Raw genomic sequence first — 16,128 nt, forward strand, 5'->3', positions numbered from 1 at the left:
CTGTTGTTTTAAAGTTCCCTACAGAGGCAAAGAAGGAGACCAGTGGAAAGCAGCAAGCAGGACTAGAGCGCAACACCAACTTTCCCTGCTTGTGATTCCCAGCAAGTGGCGTGTTAGAGGCATCCTGCCTCTGATCCTGGAGGCCACAGACAGCCTCACTCTCCATAAATTTGTCTAATCCAGGATTTCCCAAACTTGGGTCTCCAGCTGGTTTTGGACTACAACTCCCATCATCCCCAGCTAGCAGGACCAGTGGTCAGGGATGATGGGAATTGTAGTCCAACCCCCCCCCCCAAAAAAAAACCCCACAACTGTTGGAAACCCTTTGGGAAACCTTGATCTAATCTAACCAGATGACCACTATGGGAAGCCTGAAAGCAAGACCTGGGCTTGAGACTCCCAACAACTGGTATATGGAGGCTTTGAAATTGCCCCCTCCCCCACACACCTAAGCAAAACCTTGTAGTCAAGACTCATTTTAAAGAACAGTGCTGGGGAGGAGGGAATATGTTTTTTGCAATGGGGCAGTGCAATGTCCTCCTTCCTTCCCAGCCCCACCCTCGTCCTTCTAAGCAGCCGAATTCCCCTCTCCCCAACCCCTCCCTGCCCTGAGAGGCCTCTCACTTCCCGTTCCTCCTTTGAGCAAACTTCTCTTTTCTTCCTGCGAGTGGAACAGTCTTACATCTTCCTAGCCTTGGGGGTGGGGTAGCAGGGACAAGCAGCTATATCTGGCAAGCACCTTCACACCCAAAGAAAGGAGAAGCAAAACTCGCAGCTGTCCGTCTCACTTTGCTCCTTTGCTACCACATGCATTTCAGGCCCGCCCAAAATAAATAGAGGCGCCTTCCTCGGCGGATCAGGCAGACAACAAAGCACGAGGGATTCTGCACTTCCTGCGTCCAACAAGAGCGTGAAAGAAAGAAAGGAAGGAAGGAAGGAAGGAAGGAAGGAAGGGGGGTGGGCATCTGCATGATTCATTAAAAATGCTATGATAATGCTTTAAGCAACCATTGCTCCCCTCCAAAATCATAATAATCCAGGGAACTGTAGTTTGTTTGGGGTGTTGAGAATTGTCAGGGGGCCCCTCGCAGGGCTAGAAGCCTCAGAGAAGAGCGATTCTTGAAAACTCTAGCTCTGTGAGGGGAGGAGGAAGGCTCCGAACAGCTCTCAGCAGCACCCTTAACAAAGTACACTTCCCAGGATCCTTTGGGGGAAGCCATGATGGTTAAAGTGATATAAGAGTACAGTGGTACCTCGGGTTACATACGCTTCAGGTTACAGACTCCGCTAACCCAGAAATAGTACCTCAGGTTACAAACTTTGCTTCAGGATGAGAACAGAAATTGTGCTCCGGTGGTGCGGCAGCAGCAGGAGGCGCCATAGGTTAAAGTGGTGCTTCAGGTTAAGAACAGTTTCAGGTTAAGAACGGACCTCCGGAACGAATTAAGTACTTAACCCGAGGTAGCACCGTACTTTGAATGTAATGGTGTAGATGTGGAGGGAGAGACAGCATGAAAGCAAGAGCATAGAACAGAGCTCAGGGCCAAAACAGATGTGGATCTCAAATAAAATTCATCCCCCACCCCTTTTAACAATAGAAGTTGTAGCAGAAAGGAGAGGATTGGGACCGTTTTGAACACATGGAAGGGGGATTTAAGCCTATCCTCTGTTCCACAGTCCCATTTTTCTTTTTTTAAAAAACCCCAACCCCACCAAATTTGCACCCCAAAGGAAGCTTTATCAGTGACGCTTATTAAGACAGAGAGAAAAACAAGCAGCCACGAGAAATGCACGCAATGTCGCATCTTGTCCCTTTGCTCAAACCCAAACAGATGCTCCTTCTTTCAAATTCTGCGACAGGACCCAGATGTCCAACTTCCCCCGTCTCCCAATAAAGCAGCACTCACCTAACTTCCGTGCCGTCCAATGGCGCCAGCTGTCCCCGGAGCAGTTCAGGTCCTTTCTCTTCCTTCTCTTCTTCAGCCCCTGCCTGTGCCAACTCTGAGAAAGTCCCCGCAGCTTGGTTCCGGGTGTTCGAGCCTCCTGAGGGGCCAGTCGCTCCTCCTGGCAACACACCACTTGCCCCTCCGTGCCCCACACTCCCAGCACACTCTGCACCACTTACTGCAAAGGGTGCCACCCCAGAGATGGTAGGGGCTGGCTCTGCCGCAGGTGGAAGGCTGTCCAAGGGGGCAATGGTGCCACTGGGATTAGCACCAAATGGGCTCTTGGGAACCTCAGCAACAGCTATGGGGCAAGAGAGAAGAGCTCAGGTGTTGGGAGGGATGGGCAAATCAGTCAAAATCCATTTCTTGAAAAAGTACATATAAATAACACAAATACACACAACAACAAATAACACAAATATACATATTATGCATATAGTCCCTACAAACTCAAAAAAAGGCACCCTACCCACCTCCCTCCACCACAGCTTGACTTCCTTAAAATTTTATTATCTATTATCTTCATCTCTTACAACCATTCCTGATTACATTTTCATCTTTGCTTTACCCACTTATTCATATTCTCACATCTACTTTACATATTTAATCTATGCATATTAACATATTCTTTTTAGAACAGTACTTTCCCATATATTCTTCAAAGCAATTCCATTCTAATTTTAAATTTTGATTTGTTTGGGATCTTATGACTGCTGTTAGTTTTGCTAACTCTATATGTTCACTTAGCTTATAAATCCATTTCTTTCAGTTTCTCATTTACCCCATCTGAAGTTCTGTTTCCACATCAGTTTGCATTAAAAAAAAACAACAATGAAAACTCATTGGCATTTTGTGCAAAATTTCTCCTAATAGACACGGTCTCGTGTGCAGTTTTGCCTAACACGCTGCACATTTTTTGCAAAGCAGCCTTCCCTGATATAATGCTTTCTTCTGTGTTACTTTTGCCTGAAAAAACGTAAAATAAGTTGGAGTTCTTGTTATTAAGTTGGAGTTCTTGTTTTTCTTGGTATATTTTTGCCTGAAAGCCTGGAGAGCTGCTGCCTGCCAGTGTGGACAACACAGCACTAGATGGACAAATGGTCTAATTCCATATAAGGTAGCTTGCTACGTTCTTACGTTCTTTTTTAATTGGAGATGCTGGGAATTCAAACTGGGACCTTCTGCATCCCATTGGGGCTTCCTCCCTAGATCCTTAAGAGAGCCACACCATGAGACAATGTGGAGCTAGATGGTCTAAGCTAGGAGTGCCTTTTCCCAGCTGGATCCTGGCTTCCCTAACGGTCCACTTCGCCAATCACTTGATACCACCTACAACATCAGGTAGCCCGTTTTTCCTCCGCAGTCCAGCTTAAGTTCAAAGGAAGATCCCAGCAAGGCTTGCAGTCACATCTGATCAGTGCTGACTGATTGACTGTGCTACAGAGTGCCCAGGAGGTCACTCTACAATGCAGCCGACCTCAGCAGGCTTGAAGTTCATGCCTATCATCTGACTGGTAGTGACAGCAAGCCTCCCTTGCTAAAAAACAACTGGGAGCACGCTTTCAAGATGCCAATTGCTTTTTGGCAACTGCAACCCATGTGACAACTTCTCAGGTGTGGTAGAAGCAGGCGTAGTTTTTGCAAGGTAACACTGCAAGCTAAATGGGGACCTGTGCTGGACCTAGTAAGGCCTGGAAGCAGGAGGTGCTCAATCACGGGTCTAGACCTGGCAAAAAACCGCTTCAAATATTTATCCTTTTTAATCCTCTCTACCGCAAATGAAACCCCCTTCTTCCCTTACATCTGCTTCTCACCCATGCCAGTAACGCACCCCTTCAGACATCAGTCAAAGCATCACATCAATACTCCTATCAATTTAACAGTCATGGCTTCCCCTGCAAAGAATTCTGGGAGTTGCAATCCGTCAAGGGTGCCTGAACATGTGGCTCTATGAGGAATCCCCTAACAATACTCGGCAAACTACTGTTTCCAGGATTCTTTGGAGGAAGCCTTGGCTGCTGGCTGCTAAAAGTGGTGCAACAGCACTTTCAACGTATGATGTGGATGTGGCCGACTTCTCCCCTCTGCCCAGCCCACACCCCTGCAGAACAAGGGATGCAGCAACCTTTGGTAGGCAGACTCCTTCCTCCCGCTTACCTTCCTTCCTGGAAGGGGCAGCTGTTGCCAATGTGCTCTGAGCAGATGGGTCCTCCTCTTCCTCAGCCAGAGTGTTCAGATCCCGTGAAGTGTCTGCATTAGGAGGAGGAGGAGGAAAGATAAAGGGGATTAGATACAATTCATGGAGGTTAAGGCTATCCATAGCTACTAGCCACAATGGCAGTTTTCTACCTCTGAATGCCAGTCACTGGGGGTCACAAGCTGCTGTTGTGCTCAGCTCCTGCTTTTGGGCTTCCCTTTGAGGCATCTGGGTGGCCACTGGGAGAACAGAGGGCTGGACCAGATGCAACACCCCCCCCCCAGCCTTTGGCCTAATCCAGCTTTAGAGCTCTTCACATGTTCTAATCTTAAACTACTGCCTGTTCCGAATGCCAAACACTCCCAGAGCAGCCCCCAAACTACCTGGTCCCTTTGCAGTCATTTTAGTCCCCCTGCTAGATGCAGGAAATGCGGAGCTAAATAATCCCTCTGGAAACAACAACGACAACACAAGAACACACTGCTATTCGTGCCTGGAACTCGCTCACAGAAGGCTGCCCGCTCTCTCTTTCTCCCTCTTGCCTTGTGAAGCCTCAAGCCTTTAGAGCCCCTTCCCAACTGAAATGAAACCACAACAGAGGCTTGCAAAGGACTGGCCCTTGCAATCCAGCCCACCTCTTCATTTTGTCCCCTTCCTCTCCAACTACTGCCATCATTTGGATGAGGGATCACCAACTATGATAATATTTGGCCTTTGGAGTGACTGCTGTGGTCACCTCCATTCGCTTCTCTCCCCCTTCCCCAGATCAGTCCCCACCCCACCCCCCTCTTTGGCAGAGCGGCAGAGAGAGCACATGCTCACATTTTGCTTTTTCAAGAGATCTGGGTAAAAGCCGGATTCTGTGGAGTTAAGCTGAGCCTTGAAGAGCCCATAGAGCTGAAAGAGAAAGTGGGAAGGAGTGCCACTCTTCCAACTTCCTCTTTTAGCTGTATGTACTTTTCAAAAGGCCTTGCTAATTGGCTCAAGAGACTTTGTGGGCAGCAGGAATGACCTCAAGGGCGCCACTGCACCCACAGGAACCATGTGGGCAACCCCTGATTTAGATTGCAATCTCTCTCTCTCATGCACACAAAATAGAACACCACCTCTTATGCTAAAATACATCTGCTGGCCTTGCTCTAAAAGGGCACCAGGTTGGGGAACCCTGCATTACACAATCACAATCATTAGCTACATGCTAATCAACCCGCAACAGGCAACACCCTCCGAATAAGCAGCCACAATTGTGAGTATGAGTCACAAGTTCCCCAGTATGCATTGGGAGAAAGTCACAGAGGTTGAGTTCCAGCCAGATTATGAAAACGGTGGTTCAATGGTGCTAAGCAAACCTTGGGCGTCTGCCTACGCCTACCTGCAAAATAGTCCGTCAACACGTTTTGGAGAAATCCTGAATGGGTGAAACAGACAGACAGACAGAGAATAAAGAGAGAGAGAGTGACTTAAAGGCAGAAGCAAATGCGAAATCACTGGTGGAGAAGCACTGTGGGGGAAGGTGAGGAATGATACAGCAGATTCTAGGAAGAGGGCAGGGCATGCATGAGTAATTAAATTTGGAAAAGGGACATTTGAAAAGCACAACGATGCTCCCAGCCAGGCAAGAAAGACACGGTATCTCTTGAGAAGGAAAAGCAAAGAGAGTCCAGAAAGCCAATGGATGTTTGATGGGGTGGGAAATTCTGTGATTGTGCTGTCCAATAGGAGGAAGTGGGGACAGAACCTGCATTATACCCAGTGAGATTTTTTTCCTCCATCTAGCCCAGTATGACCTGCTCTGACTGGCAGCAGTTCTTGGGGTCTCAGGCAGAGAAGCATCTTTCTCATCATCCTCTGGATCCTGACCTTCTGAGGGAAGAGGAAGTACAGAGTATACCCAGCACAACCAGCATGGAAACGCAGTGGGATAAGAGAAGATGGATAGTTCACTCCATCCCTCCTCTGCTAGTCAGCTTGGTTTTCACTGTATTTACATGTTTCTCCTCCTCCAGAGAGAGCATGGAAATGCAAGCAGGTAGCTTCTTAGCAGACTAGTAAAAAATGGTAGCCTTGTAACTTTTATGAGCTTTTTTTACAAGGCTGCACTGAACAACGGTTGCAACCTTCCCTCTCTCCTCCTCTGGCATGGCCACAAGGGACGAATCGGAACTAAGCAACGCTCCCTGTTACATAGGTATGAAGTCAGGGAAACACTGGTTAGTTTAAACTATAGATAATGAAGAAGCCAGAATCATAAACCACAGTTTGATCCTGATGTTTGAACTAGCCATAGACTAACCAGAGTTCCCCCAAGTGCAGATGTAAAGAGGCTTGGATGAGTTTGAAGGAGAAGGAAAATATTCCAACCTCCCGAAGGGGAAGTACATAAGCCCATGGCTCATAGATGTAACCCTAAACCAGCCATGGGAAACTTGCTGTCCTCCAGAAGTTGTTTGTGACTTCAATTCCCACCAGGCCCAGCCAACAGGGACAATGGTCAGGGCTATCGGCAATAAGCTACTGTTTTAGTACTATTCTCCCACATTTATTTGTTTATATGATGCCTTTCTACCCGACATCAGGTCTCCAAGGCAGCTGACAGTAAGTAAGCAAGATTAATACAGAGAAAAATATAATGAAAACAATAAAACCTAAACCAGAGAGTGGGAACCAGCAGCCCCCCACCTCAAGGTTGCTGGATGACAACTCTTTATCATCCCCAACCACCAATCATGCTGGCTGGGGCTGATACGAGCTGGTGTCCAGCAACATCTGGCCACAGGTTCCCCACCCTTGGGTTTAGTTTGGCCACCCTTTTGCTTAGGTTTGTTTTCATTAATTTCTCTTAAGCAACAGCACTGGCAATTCAAACTACGCTTGATAAGAGCCAAGTAAAAATACATGGCAAGACCTCAATGGTTCAGCAAGTTAATTATTTACAAAGAGTCTTGGAAAACCAAGAGCTGATGGGCCAGGCCAAAGCTCCACAAAAGACCTCAGCTCACCTGCAAGTTAACTAAAGTGAACTTTGACAAAACCCAAGCAACTCGCTTGCTCCAATTCAAGCTCTAGCAAGGAACAATTAGCTCTGGTTCCAGGAACCAGGAGTGGAGACGGAGGGGGTGACTTCGAAGACTGGAGGGAAAATGCTGGCATCCCTCTTTCGTTGATGAAAGAGGTCTGCAGGGCTGGGCCCAAGAAATGTGAGGTTTCTGGAACAGAAAGGTCCCCCCACCTTTAGACAATGCCCCCTGGCTTGCACTATCCTCTTGACGGCTCTTCTTCAGGGCTTCCTCTGACTCCTCTTCACTGTCAGCGAAGTCCTCCAGGTTGGCAATATCGGAGGGTTTGACACTCATCAGGCTTGCCAGACTTTGCATGTCCTCATCCCTGCAAAGATGAAAGGGTTAAAGGAATGTCACAAGAAGGCAGCTGCTTTTCCGTCATCCACCCTCACCAGGACATTTTTGGCCAGAAGTGACTCCCCTGCTCCCTGAACAATGGATGCCAATCCAGTTATTGTAGATCTTACTATAGGAAGATAGGAAGCTGTTTATTCATCTAGCCAAGTACTTTCTTCAACCAATTCCAAGTGCTGGTTTTGACCTATAAAGCCTTCAACGGCTCAGGACCGCAATACCTCAAGGATCGCCTCTCCCCATATAAACCAAACCTGGACTCTGCATTCATCATCTGAGACCCTTCTTCATGTGAGGCTCAGAGGGTGGCAACACAAGAACTGGCCTTTTCTGCATTTATGGAATGCCCTTCCCAGGGAGGTTCACCTGGCGTCTCATTATATGTATTTTAGGTGCCGGGCGAAAATGCTCCTCTTCAAACAGGCCCTTGGCTGATTAATATTCTACAACCTTTTAAATGTGTTTGTGGGAAGGGGGAGGTGTTGTTTAGTTGGTTTTGTTTTAACTATTTACTTGTGTTTTTACCTTGCATTTTATTCTGTGGACCACCCTGAGATCTTGTGATGAGGGACAGTATATAAATCTAATACTGTACATAATAATTTATTTTGTGTTTTTATATCGTGGTTTTATGTTGTGAACCGCCCAAATGCAAAATAAGTATGCAAAATAAGTAAATAAATCAATTTTATTCTGTCTAGTGGTGACTCTCCAAAGTTCCTGTCTCGCTAAGTGCTTTCCTTTTCCATCCCCTACAACCCAAAGATTGTTATCAACATTCAGAGGAGGTGCTCCATCTCCTGAGTTAATGGGCCCCGATGAGAAGCTACCTTTGGCCAAGACAATCTAGCCCAATATTGCCTGCTCTGACTAGCAGCCATTCTCCAGGGTCTGTAGTAGGCAAGAGTCTTTTCCCATCTTCTTCCACCTGATCCTTCCAACTGGAGACAGCAAGCATTGAACTGAGGTCCTTCTGGAGGCCAAGAAGGTGCTATGGTGCTTTCCCCAAAGAGAGGGCAACAAAGGATTCCAGGATAGCCTCATTTTTAAAAGGGAGGAGGTCCTCCCGCCACGACCCTCTCCCCGAAAGGCAGCACTCACGTGGCTTTCCCCTCCCGGAGGAAGACGCAAGAGAGGGTGAGCTGCAGTGTGGCGGTCACCACCTTCACCGACCGCGGCTTCAGATTCAACTTCAGGTCCACTTGGGTGGGCGTGGTGCTGGCAAAGCGCTTGAGGTTCACATCCACAGAAGCCAGGACCTTCCGGTGTCCCTTTGATTCCTGGCATGAGGGCGTTAACAGTCATGATTTCCACTTAGGACAACTGACATCCTCTCTGCACATATTCACAAACTCACCTTTCCCGCTTGCCCCTTATTCCTCTCACAATGCATGACTTTCAAACCCCTTATCCCTGCATGCGTCTTCCCCATCATTAGGAACTCATACTCAGCCACAATCTCATGTCTCTAGCGATCAGAAAATTGCCCTTGCTGCCATCATCTGCCTGGGATCAAGTCAAAATACTGTACTTCCTTTCCACCTTTAACACTGGGGAATGTTTTCCAGACTGAGGTCTGCTTTCCCTTTTGGGAAACCTCCCGGAGGGAACATCTCAATGAAAGTTGGAGGAGCCTTGAATGTAAATATTATCTTTGTGCAGTAGTCTAGTTTCTACACGTCCCTACCCATCTCTCTACCCTCCATCCAGGCAGGAATCTTGCAACTATGACATCTCTCTGCCTAAAAACCTCCAGGGGAAAAAAGCCCGGAGCCATCTGAGGCAGCCTGGCATAGGAAGCCGTTTCTTTGCAAATTCTACCCATTTAGTTCTAGTCTCTTTGGAGCAGCAGGATGCAAGTCAGCTCCACTTCAGACATGGCAGCCCGCTGGATAGTTTAAAATGGCTACAGGATCACAGAGCTGGGAGGGAGAGAGGGAGCACACACATCCTTGATGGACTTGCAAGCTGCTGGAGGGGCCAAGACTGGCACAGCATCACAGCCACAACCCCAGAGTGAAAAATCAGTGACATTGACAAGGCCTGTCATTGCTGACTGAGGTGAGGGCATCCTTCTTTTGCTTTTTTAGAACTCAATCAATACAGGTCTGTATTGCTGGGCAAGGGACACTCCTGGCAAGAAAAGATGCCCACAGCTTTAGACAAAAGGCCCGCCTCCTCCCAGTTCCTATTCCTAGGCCCACCAAGGCCCACATTTGAGGCTCCCAGAAACAGGTTCACTTCCACATACGTTTTCAATCACGAAGGTCCAGTCTTTGTCTTCATATTCCTCTACATGGGGATCCTGGAAAAGCAATGAGAAGAAGGTCACCTGGTGTTGGGGTCTGAACATACAATGCCTAGGGCTGCAATCTGATCACAAGCACCCTCCATCTAGGATAATCAAACCTCTTTCTAGGCGATCATACTGTTTATCCATCTAGCACAATATTGCCTGCTCTGACCGGCAGTGGCTTTCCAAGGTGGGGAACCGAGGGCCACATTCTTGTCTAGGCAAAATTCTGTGAGGTGGGGAGTGGGGACGTGCCAGTAGTGGGCAGGGCCAGTGGGGAAATAGGCGGAAAAATAAACATAAATATTAACTTGGTACAGTAGGCTACAGTCTATGTACACTCGCACGACCCTCTTTCTTTTGAAAAATGCATTATCAAAGGCCACACTCATGCAAAAAAAAAAGCACTATGACACCAGTTTAAACAGTAAATGGTTTCCCCCAGAGAATTTTGGTAGCTTGTTAAGCGATTTGGGAGTTGTTAGACGACCCCTACCCTCTTCCCAGAGTTACAATACCCAGAGTTCCATAAAGAAGGATTGATAATTATAGCTTTGTGAGGGGAATAAGGGGTCCTCTAACAATAATCAGCACCCTTAACACACTAAAGCTTCCATAATTTCTTTGGGGGAAGCCATGACTGTTTAAAATGGTATCATAGCACTTTAAATGTGCGGTGTGGATGCGGCAGAAATCCTCCTCCTCTTAAGGCCTTCCTTGTGTCAGTCATAGAGCCCCCAACAGACTCCCAGCACTGTGGCTGCCATACCCGATAGAGCGTCACCATGATGTCCACATTTTCAGGTACCATCCACACCACGGTACCCCTATAGGGGTTCTTGATCCCTGGCTGCCAGCCATGAGCCTGCAGGTGGAAAAGCAGATAAGAACAAGCTAAAACATCAACCGGTGCCTCCAGAGGTGCAGCTTCTGCTGGAATTTGGACCCTGCACCTTAAGGCAGCCTTCCCCAACCTTGGGCTTGCCAGATGTTTTGATCTATACAGCTTCCATCCACCCCGGTCAGCTGCAGGAGGGCCCCAGGTTGGGGAAGGCTGAGGCCAAACCCCGCCGTAGTTGAGAAAGTCAACACACCTTGGAGCAGATCCTCCGGTTCCTTCGGGTCCAGACCACAACCAGCTTGTCGGGCTGCCTGGCATTGGGAGAGAAGACAATTCAGAAACAAGAACAAAGAGGCAAACGTACTAGAACCCATAGAGATGTACTGTATAGGTCACGTACCTCTACCTGTTCTTAGGTCTAAGGCAGAGATGGGGAACCTCTGGCTCTACAGATGCGCCTTGATTACTTTTATATATCCCTGTCTGGCTGGGGCAACCCAGTCAGATAGGTGGGGTACGAATAAAACAACAACAACAACAACATACGGTATTTAAAATATCTAAAAACTGCTAAACACATCTAAACAGTGCTTTTTTTCGGGGGGAGGGGGCGCAGGGATACGCATACCCCTAAACATTTTGTGAATCTAAGTTTGGCCTCATTGAAGGGCAGTATTTCAATATGGGTAGGAAAATGAAAGTACCCCTAAACATTTTTTGAGGGGGAAAAGCACTGCATCTAAAACAAATTGAACTACGGTAAGTTTGTTCTGGGTATAAGCTTCTGTGTGCATGCACCCTTCTTCAGTGCATGCACCAGCTTCTTGAGCTGATCCTCGGCAGAAAATGACTTCTCTGCTGGCATGTGGAAGGGAACCCGGGGCTTCTGTGGGGCAGCGGAAAGGAAGACTTCCTCATTTTCCTTTCCGGAGTGGGCTTTTGAAACCGAGAAAGCTCTGGGGCCAGGCAGTAACTTGAACTCTGGCTCAGCAGCACAGAGGTTATTTCGGTGGGAAGCTTTATCTTCCCCTTCCCAGACTTCACCGGGCGCGGCTCTGATCCTCCTCGGAGCTGGGCCAGGTCGCACCCAGCCAACACGGGTGTCCAAAGAGGCCAGCCCCACTGCTGCCCTTCAGGCCTGATCACACTTTCCTTCATTTCTCAAATCGAACCAGGAGTCTTTGCTCTTTAGCACACACACCCTCAGATAAAGCTCCTCTCCCCGCCTGAAGTTTAGGATCAAACCGGATTTAACCCAACAGACTTCCCTGGTTCTGAAAAGGACCCAGGTGTCCTGGCTTCCTCTTTGCCAGGAAGAACATGTGAAGATCCTGAGGCATGTTCTGAGCAGTGGTGTGCAGTTACTGGACTAAGGGGACTAGGCTAGTCCCCTAAATGTTCCCCGGGTGCCTCCTTCCGTTATTTTTCATTGCATTTCTATAACACTTTATATTTTAAAGAACATATCTCAAAGCAGTTTACAACACACTAAAACATCAAATAAGACAATTCAGAATAAAGCAAATCCAAGCTTCAAGGAAAATATTTCAGATCCTCCTAGTTACATTTTGCTTCCCCCAGTCGCCAAGATGGCATCCATAGAGTTCCACATGGTCGCAGTTGGACCCGCGCCAGTCAAAAAACGCGCCTAGCACCTGGCTAATTTATAACACTGCTATAGCAGGGGGTGAGGGACTTGTGGCCTTACAGATGTTTCGGGAGCCCAGCTCCTATGACCCCCTGACCATGGGCCATGCAGGCTCTGGGCTGATGACAGCTGAAGTTCAGCAACATCTGGAGGACCGCAGATCCCCCTACCCTGTGCTCCCCAATCACAACATACAGTGCACTACACACACACACACACCTGTTTATGAAAGTGATGCCCAGCTTCATCTTAATATCCTCTATAATTCTTCTGGGCTAGTGTCCAAAGGCTAATTTTAGCCCCTGGGGGCTAGCAGTCATAAATCCGCTGCAGGTGCTGGGTTAAATCTGGGCGCAGTGAGGAAACCCAATACACCCACCAAGCGTCCTTCTCTTCATCACAGAACAGCCTTGCAGGACTCTCCACTTTCACCCAGAATGGAGAGCCAGAGGGGCAAAGATCCCCATGAGAGGAGGCCTCAAGGCAAAGGTTAATCTCGGAACGAGGGGCTGGAGGTCAAGTTGACCCCCAAGCTCCAGTGTGTAAGGACCCAACTAAGGCTATACTGTGTAGGTAAGGTAAAGGTCAAGGACCCCGGACAGTCAAAGGTGACTATGGGGTTGCAGTGCTCATCTCGCTGCCTTCAGGCCGAGGGGGCCGGTGTTTGTCCACAGACAGCTTTCCGGGTCATGTGGCCAGCATGACTAAACCACTTCTGGCGCAACGAAACACCGTGATGGAAGCCAGAGTGCAAGGAAACACCGTTTACCTTCCTGCCACAGTGGTACCTATTTATCTACTTGCACTGGTGTGCTTTCGAACTGCAAGGTTGACAGGAGCTGGGACAGAGCTACTGGAGCTCACCACGTTGCAGGGGTTCGAACTGCCGACCTTCCAATCGGCAAGCCCAAGAAGCTCAGTGGTTTAGACTACAGCACCACCTGCGTCCTACACCATGTAGGAGGAAGCAACAGAACACACACTCTTGGCATGCCCAGAGGTACCCTTGTTCTTCAAGATTTTTTTCCATTTTGCAGCTGTGTTTGGCTCTGGTGCTGGAAAACAGGGTCTTGAGCAGACTATTCCCCTACTGGGTGCTGCTTCGGGCTACAATTCCCATTGACCCCAGCCTGCACTGCTGCTTTGGCTGGGTGTAAATCTGTATCCTTTTGTAATGCCAACATCAGATAATTACAATTATATTTAAATCATTTCTGTAATGTTTCAGGGTGGCAGGTGGATGCTTTGCCTCGTTTCCTCACCCCAAGTCTGCTAATAAACTCTTCTTGACCTTCCATATCCTAGTGTTCTGGACTACAACTCCCATCATCCCTGATTTGGCCAAGGCAACTGCAGAAGCGGAGAGATGGGAATCCAACATCTGAAGGGATGCAGGTTTCCTGCCCCTGTTCTAGGAGCTTGGTCCTGTGAGCTCTGGAGATAGCTAGAGCACGAGACTCTCAATCTCAGGGTCATGGGTTTGAGCCCCATGTTGGGTAAAGCATCCCTGCATTGCAGGGGGTTAGACTAGATGACCCTTGTGGTCCTCTCTTCCAACTATACAAATTCTATGATTCAGAGCCAAGGATGGCCCCTCAAAATCAACACAGCATCTCAGGCCGGTAGCAAAAAAATGTGTTCCTGTACATGTGCTGAGTGCCTAGTTCAGCACCATTAGTGAAATTGAAGGTAAACACTCTTAAGTCAAGGCTTTAAAAAGAGAAAGAGAAAGAAAAGTACTGGGTTTGAGCCAAGTTCTGTGTGGCTGAATGGTTCCCCCCCCCCAAAAAAAAAAATATATAGCCAAGTCATGGGAATGAGGGTGTGGCTGAGGACCAGCAAAAGTACTGGAAATAACTTGAGGAATCCAAGAGCTCTGAAGTCAGATTACCCCCAAGGGGAGGACAGACTCCACACTCCCACTCGGCCAGGTCCCTGCTCTTCCCATCTGAGACAACCCACATTCCCTCCCTGCTGTTTCCATTTTTTGCAGCGTTCCTGTTATCCTAACACACACACACCCTGAAATTTCAGCCCTCCCTTTTCCATTTTTAGCTCTGCAATGACTAAATATTTATCATTTCCCGAGTCCCTTATAAGGCCTTTGCCATGTCAGAATGAGGGGAGGGGTGTGTGTCCTTATTCGCCTGCTCCTCCACCATATCAGTCTGTCTGCAACTCCCAAAGTCTGGCAACTGGCTCATCCTCATCTCCCAGTGGAGTTTGTTGCGGGGGGGGGGGGTCTAGACATGAGGAGTAGGCCTGACCTCCAGCATCTCACCTGCCCACCACTTTAAAAAAGAAAAAGTAACTATATAAAGTCAGCCTTCTCCCACCTGGTACCATCCAGATGTTTAGGACTACAACTCCCATCAGCCCCTACCAGCACAAACTAGTGTATTTCAGCACAGAACGCCAGATCTTGCCCCTTCTGCCCTAATCTTCTTCCTCTTTCTTCCACTATTCTGAATGCAAACCTCCAGCGCATCATATATGTCAGGACTCAAACCAGGAACATGCAAAGCAAAAGAGAAGGAAGAAGTGACTCAGAGCATGGGCAGAGTACATCCTCATCTAAGATCAGCATCCTAGGTAGGTTTGAGAGGCCTGTCCTGTTTCCTTCAAGTCCCTGAAGCTTGAACAGATATCACCAGCAGATGGCTTTTCTTGGGGAGATGCTAAGGAGCTCAGCAACTGAGAAACAGCATCTTCCCTGAGTGTTCATGCTGCTCCGCTGACTGTGCTCATTGAGCGCTTAGGAAGTTATCTTCTACAAAGTCCATCTACTGGTCCATCCTTCTGTGACTGGTGTCCAGAGACAAGGAAGTTTTCCCCACTACTTACTACCTGATCTGCTAGAATCATAGAATTGTAGAGTTGGAGGGAACCACAAGGATCATCTAATCCAACCCCCTCCAATGCAGAAATCTTTTGCCCAATGTTCTAACCCCGAATCCTGAGATTAAGACTCTCATGCTCTACCAACTGAACTATAACCTGGGCCCTTTTTGCAAGCATAGGCAGATGCTTTGCTGCTGACTTTTGCTTATCACCCTGAACCTAAAGCAAGATTCCAGCTCTCTAGTTCTGAACAAAGCACTGATTTAAAATAATAACCGTTTCTTCATTCTTTAAAGCATTTTTACCCTGCTCTTCAGTTTAAGAAGGCTTCCAGAGAAGTTTACAAAGACCAGTAGTAATAAGATACAGTGGTACCTCTGGTTACGAACTTAATTCATTCCAGAGGTCCATTCTTAACCTGAAACAGTTCTTAACCTAGGGACCACTTTAGCTAATGGGGCCTCCTGCTGCCAGCACACAAATTCTGTTCTCATCCTGAGATAAAGTTCTTAACCCAAGGTACTACTTCCGGGTTAGCGGAGTCTGTAACCTGTAGTGTTTGTAACCCGAGGTGTTTGTAACCCGAGGTACCACTGTATGCTCTTTCCTGAAGCTTGTAATCTAAAAGACACAACACAAAAGGAAAAAGGAACTGGGAGGGAGGAGGGGGAAATGCAAACTCAGCTGCTAGTTCCTCATGGCTCAGCACAGAGGAAGCTGCCTTATTCCAAGTCAGGCCCGGGATTTGTCTAACCCAGAAGTGTCTGCAATGACAGGCACGAGTCTCAAAACAGGAATTTTGCAAGTGACATCAGTTAACCTGGAAGACAGACGGCCCCAGCCAGTCGGATGGCACAGACAGCACCTTGTGGAGTGGAGAGAAAGAATCAGCCTCAGGCAAGGAGGTCAGGCTCACTTCTGCTTTCCCTTCCTGACCACTGCAAAGAAA

The 16,128-nt window shown here is 47.9% G+C and overlaps 1 protein-coding gene across 5 annotated transcripts in view; it reads right to left on the reverse strand.

Moving 5' to 3' along the window:
* The window catches only part of EHBP1L1 (EH domain binding protein 1 like 1), a 39,488-nt gene that overhangs the window by 18,665 nt on the left and 4,695 nt on the right, over nucleotides 1–16,128 (reverse strand). Inside the window, exons 1-9 of one of the 5 annotated variants that reach the window (XM_083478427.1) lie at nucleotides 11,892–11,914; nucleotides 10,944–11,001; nucleotides 10,619–10,714; nucleotides 9,808–9,861; nucleotides 8,658–8,836; nucleotides 7,373–7,527; nucleotides 5,516–5,551; nucleotides 4,104–4,196; nucleotides 1,908–2,247 (exon numbers count right to left, since the gene is read on the reverse strand). In XM_083478427.1, coding sequence (XP_083334553.1) covers nucleotides 1,908–2,247; nucleotides 4,104–4,196; nucleotides 5,516–5,551; nucleotides 7,373–7,527; nucleotides 8,658–8,836; nucleotides 9,808–9,861; nucleotides 10,619–10,660 — 899 coding nt within the window. In that variant the 5' untranslated portion in view covers nucleotides 10,661–10,714; nucleotides 10,944–11,001; nucleotides 11,892–11,914. Of the gene's footprint in view, nucleotides 1–1,907; nucleotides 2,248–4,103; nucleotides 4,197–5,515; nucleotides 5,552–7,372; nucleotides 7,528–8,657; nucleotides 8,837–9,807; nucleotides 9,862–10,618; nucleotides 10,715–10,943; nucleotides 11,002–11,891; nucleotides 11,915–16,128 lie in introns of those variants that run through there. The other 4 variants (XM_083478428.1, XM_083478425.1, XM_083478426.1 and 1 more) reach the window with 4 other exon arrangements.

This window comes from Podarcis liolepis (assembly GCF_965112155.1).
Source record: "Podarcis liolepis genome assembly, chromosome: 15".
Lineage (NCBI taxonomy): Eukaryota > Metazoa > Chordata > Lepidosauria > Squamata > Lacertidae > Podarcis > Podarcis liolepis.